The sequence below is a fragment of the Rosa chinensis genome, chromosome 5 (assembly GCF_002994745.2).
Source record: "Rosa chinensis cultivar Old Blush chromosome 5, RchiOBHm-V2, whole genome shotgun sequence".
NCBI lineage: Eukaryota > Viridiplantae > Streptophyta > Magnoliopsida > Rosales > Rosaceae > Rosa > Rosa chinensis.
In genome coordinates this window covers 60,979,879-60,987,113 of record NC_037092.1, presented here as the reverse complement: position 1 = coordinate 60,987,113, position 7,235 = coordinate 60,979,879, and the positions used below count along the sequence as shown (strand labels likewise).

Below are 7,235 nucleotides of genomic sequence, written 5' to 3'. Positions count from 1 at the left end.
ATTTCCAATTATCAAATTAAAGATTTGGATTTTATACCAATTGGGTGATTATGTGATCCCATGTGCTCTTCAATTTATGTGATCTAACTACCATTTGGTTCGGTAGTATCTAGTAAAATGAAGATATTTGGAAGTGATTAGAACTTTTTAAATGAGAGCTGCTAAAAGTTAAATTGACGTAACATGTATGAAACTTATTAGTCCGAAAGCACCATGTAAAGTAAAAACAAAGAAACAAAAAACAATCAACCCCTCAACTAATCAGAATAGCACGAAAGAGTAAAATCTCTCTTTTTTGTAGGATCCAATAATAACAACAACAAAGAGTGTGCTAAATAAAGTATTAGCAGGGCAGAAAACTGCAACGCTTAAGAACTTACAACGTTCCAAATAGGATCTTGCAAATTCATGCATATATTATGAAGTTACAGAGTTAATTAGTTGCGCAGGGTTAAGCTAAACTACCACACCAAACAATATTCGTTTCACTTACCCCTGAACACAAGAAGCGACTTTTCTACCATTTGAAATCGATCAGTTTTGTTTGTTTGCATTGGGAGCTTATTAAATTCAATTACTGGTGGGGTTATTATGAGTTGCTTGTTGATTTGGTGTCCTAATATTATTTGCTACTTGTATGCATCCAATAGTAATGTAGTGGTTACGTTGTACTAATATGGTGACGGTTTTGTTTCCTCTTTAAGTTGCAAGAGAGTATTCCTGGAACTGTTTCTTTATCTGCATGTGACATTCAACCCTACAATTTGATATCCAACCATAACTTATTTATGTTCTATGAAGAAAATTAAACAAATTTTAAGAAAATAAAAAGCCATGTAAGTCGAAGAAACAAAAATATGGTGCCCCTAGTCAATGCCTCTTGTGCTGTTTGTTCACATGGGCAGGTTGTTCATCGAATATATACTGGTTCCCTGTTCACATTATCTACCTCCACAATTTTCATCCTAGTTTTGACTCCTGCTGAAATTAGGTTTTCCTTTGAATGAGATTAAAAAATTGAATATATGTCTTCATCAAATCTTATGAGGCGATTTACATAGAGATTTTGATGATAGCATGCTTGAGTTGGTATTATGTACCGAAATTTTTCCATTTAAATTTTTATTCAATCCAACAATGTAAAGAATTTCAAATACGTCAATTTACTAAATATTAATAACATTTTTACGTTACTTTGTAATGAGTTGATCAAGAGTGTAGTGAGATTGTAAGTTTTACGTATGATCCAAGTCATATTAGTGTAGAAGAAACAACTTAAATTTTCTGCAATATAGAATGCTTTTAATTTGGCAGAAAAAAGGAAACATCATTATCATAACTATGGTCAGCATAATTAGATTAGCAGGTTTGCTCACCTAAGGACAATTTTAAGGGACTGTGAGGGATAAACGCATTTCAACCACATGTATTAAATGTAAAAATAGAAATTATAACAATTTAAAATTGTGCATTTATTTTCAGCCGTCAGATTCACTTGTCCCTCACAGTCCCTTAAAAACTGTTCCTTAAGTGAGCAGATCTTATTAGATTAGTTCACCTAAACATGATAAGCGTATGCCCTATGTCTCATGTAATGAAATATGAAATGTAAAATTTAGGAGTTAGGTATATCAGTTTCCTTAATATAGTAAGCAAAACTATATATTAGTCTTGCTACGGTTCAAAAGAGTTCTTGTACGTTTGTCTAACATCAATATCATGACAACATTAATATAAATATGAAACATGATCATCTTGATAGCTAGTTTCGTTTATTGCCTTAATACAGTTAGAAAAGAAGAATCATTCCCGAGTTTTTTTTTTTTTTTTACACTAGCATTATTCTCAAGCGCTGCGAGCCTGTATATATCAATTTGGTTCAACTAATCTCTTTAAATGGTCTACAAGCCTCGGGAAAAATGGTTTAAATGAAAAAACCATTGAAAATTTGATGTTGGTGTATATTAATCCAGGGTCTTCGACACTCAAACATGATATCCTCAAAATCTCTTACGGGATCATAGAACTATTACTCAAAAAGTAAGTATTACAAATTAATAACATACCAAAAAGTAGCTATAACTTTATCATTGTTTGAATCGATGACAAATTAACAACTAACCTTAAAAGTATAGAAGAAACAAGCAAGTAAAAACCATACTTTCAACTTTCCCCCAATTCAATTTCACCATTTTATACCTGCCTTATCCACAAATGCCATCATGCTTGGTCAGGATAATTAGTTACATCATGCAGTTTTCCTCTTATATCTGGAAGTTAGTTTTCAGTTCTCATAAACCGAAAAACCAGAGGAAATTTGGATAAAATCACAAGCCGAAAGTTGGACAATTTCTTGCTCCACATCCATTCCCTCACAGTAAACTTTTGTCTCTATGCTTAACTCCCCCATCAACTAACTTATCAACTTTCAGCCGTGGGTTCCCACTCAATCCTTCTATTTATACCCAACCGTAATGCCATACTCCTTCATACCCTTTACCTGCCTTCAATAATTTCAAAACAGAAATAGTAGTACTCGCTCTTCTTCACACTTAATTACACCTTTTAGTTTCTTCATCTTCATGGCTCCTCCTTTTCTCTCTTTAATTCTTTTATTCCTGATAAAGGTTGCTTCGAGTTCAGCTCAGGGTCCACCCTCACCTGGATACTTCCCAAGTTCCAGAGTTAGGTCAATAGGGTTTGATCAGGGTTACAGAAACCTTTGGGGTCCTGAGCACCAAAACGAAGACCAGGGCGGTATAAGCATTTGGCTTGACAAAAGCTCAGGTACTTGCTTCTCAATCATCTAGTCTTTCGTCAAAAAAAAAATCATATATACAATCTTCATTAACCAAGTAATTATCTTCTTATTATATCTGGTTAATTAACCAACTTTCATATGTACATTTTTTGACATGTTTTAGGAAGTGGGTTCAAGTCAGTTCGTTCATATGGTTCTGGGTACTTTGGTGCAGCCATCAAGGTTCAGACCGGTTACACTGCCGGAGTGATTACATCATTCTATGTAAGCTAGTCTTCATATTTCATTATTTGAATGACAAACTGCGAGTGAGAATAACATTGACATTGATTAATTAATAGAGTAAATGAAAATGATTGTGTTAATAATGCTCTATTTCTCTGATTTGTTTGTTTTCATGAGATAGCTGTCGAACAATGAACAACACCCTGGGGATCATGACGAGATCGATATCGAGTTCTTGGGGACGACTCTTGATAAGCCTTATGTTCTGCAAACCAATGTGTGGACTAAAGGAAGCGGAGATGGGAACAACCTTATTGGGAGGGAGCACAGGTTCCATCTCTGGTTTGATCCAACACATGACTTTCACAACTATGCTATAGTGTATAACCCCAGTGAGATCATGTGAGTATATAACCCCACTACTAAGACCAATTCTTGTATGCTTATGTGAATTTTATGTTGTACATGTCACATGTGTGTTTGTAGGTAAGGTTAACATCAACCCAAACTGTCTAGTGTCTCGTACTCTATCGTATAGTAGGAGAATGGGTTACAGACAATTATTAAAATCTGATCCTTAAAGAAAAGTTTCCTGTTTCCACTTTTGGTTCTGTTATGTGTGTATTGAGTTGTTAAGTTGTAACATCGCAAGTAGTTCATATAAAAAAAAATCGTAGAATTACTGTCGACTTTTACTATAGGAACTGAAGTTAATATTAACTATTGTGGTCATAGAACTTCTCAATTGTATAAAGGAGAAGGTATCGGTGCTACATGCAATTGTTCCGTGTGTTATTGCGACCACCGAATGATAAGTTGTTTTGGGTTCTAAACCAAAAAACCTAAACCCTAATGTTACGGATTACTCACAATATATAATATGTGACACGACTTCTCCAATATAGAACGATTGGTACCAAATATATCTCTATATCCATTGCTTTATCTAGAGCTGACAACCATATTAATAATTTTATTCTAATGCGGAAAAATTCTCAAACCCTATGGTAATTAATTGATGTACAGATTCCTGGTGGACGATGTGCCGATAAGAAGGTACGCAAGGAAGAGCGATACCACATTCCCATTGAGGCCGATGTGGGTGTACGGATCCATATGGGATGCATCATCATGGGCCACAGAGGAAGGAAAATACAAAGCCGACTACAACTACCAGCCATTCATTGGTAGGTACAACAACTTCAAACTAGGCCCAGCCTCCATTGCCTCGCCCTCCGGCACCTCCGGGCTAAGCCGGCAGCAGTACGCGGCAATGGATTGGGTGCAGAGGAACTACAAGGTATACGACTACTGCACCGACTCCAGGCGAGACCATTCGCAGACACCGGAGTGTTAGGGTTTTAGCTAGCAAGCTAGGGTTTGGCAATGCCGCTCAGCTATACCAGCTCTGGTTGAAGGTTAAGAATCGATCTCTACAGATACACAAAAGAGTAAATTGTGATTTTTTTCAGTTATATGTAAACAGAGGGCGTTGAGATGGGTCCCGTACTTGCTGAAAATAGGTGGCAAGAGTCGTTGAACGTCCAAGCCCTCGATCAGTGTCAGTATTTTTTGCATTAGCAGAATGCAATGCATGTCATTTTTACTATTGCTCTTAAGTTTGATGTACCAACAATTTAGTGGATCACTGAATAAATTAGGGAAAATTGAGTTTCATTATGCCACCGTTTCTTTCATATTGAAGAATGCAGAATTTAATAACTCACATGATTGAAGGAGGACGGACCCAGGATAAACTAAATCAAGTTGGCAGCTGCCAATAGGCGCTCAAGTCCTGTCAAGAGGATTTCTCGTGCATTTACAGTGCGAGCCTATGTGATTAAGTCAAACATTCACAATAGCCTGTGATTCAACAGTATCATAATCATAATAAAGCCCATTATGAGGAAGATCTAGGATTTATAATTTCGGGGTCCAAACATAAAAACAAGTTTGATCATATGATTTTGGTACAACACTCTCCTTTTGTGCACGGTTCTATTTATTATTTGGAAAAAACTTGGAGAAGTAGTAATTTTTTAATAAGAATTGATATTATTAGTAATTAAAGCTATGAGCCTATGAAACAGACCAAAATCTAACAAGCACTTACATAAGAGATTCAGTACAAAAGACCAAGTAACCTATCTAAGTCAAACTAAACTCATTATAGTCTAAAAAGACGCTTGCTGGAGAGCAAGTATAACTAAGCAAGAATATATAACTCGCTTCCTAAGAAAAATAATTCATCTAGTCTAATCTGCCAACACGCAATTGTGATATTAATAACAACTAGAAACATCTTTAAAAAGCTTATAGAGAAAATTCCTACTTTAAAAGACTTGCATCCAGATGTCTAACATCATAAAGATCTAAGAAAGTACTTTCTTCTTCCCCTTACGGTTGGAGCTAGTACCATTCTCAACCTCATCAACAGCCAACAACCTCGGCATCAGATTGGTCTTCCTGCTCTTATTTTGTCACGCCCGAACCCGAGTCAATTTTTTTTTTAATATTTTCCCGAAATCCAAGGTATGAGTAAAAATAAAAATAAACTAATAGAAAATAAAATCGACACTTTGTTAATGGAATTGACTTCTCATTTCGATATAAGGATAAATCCAACTCAAAATCGCTAAAAGCACTCACTTTCAGAATAATGATCTTACATATGCAAAACTCCAACTAACTCTAATTGCGCGCTTTCAATCACTAATCTTCATAGTTCCTGTGTTTAATAACCTGCAAGACTGTTAAGGGGTGAGCTCAATCTGTGGCTTAGTAGGGAGCTATTCCTCTTTAAACAATCGATAACCACACAATCATCATATGGTATGCATGAATGCATGTTCTATTCCTGTTAATTCACATAGCAGAATAAACTGAGCCTACATGTCCTATACCATGTATTTTACCACAAATGTGACTAAGAATACTCAACTATATGAACTAACCCCCACCCAAAATGAATCCCCCTAGCCCTCTTTTGCTAGTCATCTTGTCCATGCCCCTTTCGCCAATCCCAAATTACCCTTTCAATCCTATACTAATTGCGCATTAACAATTGGCATACCTGGGATCTAGTACATGCTGAGGTTTGGACTCAACTATGCAAATGATAAACTTCAAACTTTCTTATATCGATATCATTACACATATCACCATCGCCACCCTTATACTTAATATGTACTCACTGGATGATGCAACAATTGATAATATATACTTCGCAATGTAATTGCATCAAATATTCATTCATTCCAAAAAAACATGTCAACCAACATATATGCATACAATACAATTGAGTAGAGGTTCCCCAGATCCCCCTACCTGGATTTCAAGCTATTGTATAGATACATGTTCCTGCATAAAAAGTAAATATCCAAATACAATTCACATTTCCTATGCATAAGCACAGAATTTATTTTAAACATAAAGCTATTATTCTGGCTTGAGAACATACTTCACTATAGAGCTTATGTCTTAAGAAAATGATACCTAAAATCTCAAGCCATTTAGATTTCATTTAAAGTGCTAACTAACCAACCAAAATGTCTTGCAGATTTGGTATGACGAAAAACAGATATGGCTAGCCAATTTCACAATGACATAACTATCTGAAATAAAGTCTGAAAGTGGTGTCATAAGTTTTGTTGGAAAGTTAAGAATGCCTATATTCAGTTTTTGAACAAGTTTGAATAAAGGAAACTATTGATATGAAATGGAACAAAAGGAAACAGTGACAATTCGCAGAATTTCTTGATGCAGACGTTCAACTTCGAAAAATCATAATTTAATCTAGACAAATCATTTTCATGAGATTCCAATTTTGAAATGATATTTAAGATGTCTACTGAAACTTTTATGAAGACACCAACTTCAAATACCCAACCGAAATGTACAGTTTTTAGTAAAAAAGTAACTGGGTCAAAAACTCAGAAAAATTGATTTACAGAATGCAGACCTATGTTTTTAGCCTCGAACTTAACCGATGAATCTTTAATGAAATTGTACAAAACTATATAGATATCAAGCTTAATTATAAGCTTTCAACATATGCAAATGGTTTCTAAAATGAAGGTCTAGATCAAAGGATATGGTTGCTCAAAGTTAACTAAATGATTATAATGCAGAAACTTGTTCTAGCTTTCTCCAATGCCTACAAACTAATGTTTGAGGTTACTGCTTGGTCTAAGGTTGTTAAACTGATGCATATAGGTTCTTTGATCACTGTAATCTCTTGTTGTCAAGT

The 7,235-nt window shown here is 35.1% G+C and overlaps 1 protein-coding gene across 1 annotated transcript; it reads left to right on the top strand.

The window, feature by feature from the left end:
* Window positions 1-2,359: 2,359 nt before the first annotated feature.
* LOC112166124 (probable xyloglucan endotransglucosylase/hydrolase protein 32) lies at window positions 2,360-4,666 on the top strand. Its single transcript, XM_024302891.2, has 4 exons — window positions 2,360-2,787; window positions 2,925-3,025; window positions 3,168-3,388; window positions 4,013-4,666. Exons 1-4 carry the CDS (start codon window positions 2,583-2,585, stop codon window positions 4,341-4,343), a joined length of 858 nt encoding a protein of 285 aa, XP_024158659.1. The 5' UTR covers window positions 2,360-2,582; the 3' UTR covers window positions 4,344-4,666.
* Window positions 4,667-7,235: the final 2,569 nt, after the last annotated feature.

Bases quoted from the DNA above. Each gene is read 5' to 3' on its own strand.
- LOC112166124 (XM_024302891.2), top strand. From the start codon at position 2,583: ATGGCTCCTCCTTTTCTCTCTTTAATTCTTTTATTCCTGATAAAGGTT. The intron at 2,788-2,924 runs GTACTTGCTTCT...GACATGTTTTAG, and splicing joins TTGGCTTGACAAAAGCTCAG to GAAGTGGGTTCAAGTCAGTT. The intron at 3,389-4,012 runs GTGAGTATATAA...ATTGATGTACAG, and splicing joins TATAACCCCAGTGAGATCAT to ATTCCTGGTGGACGATGTGC.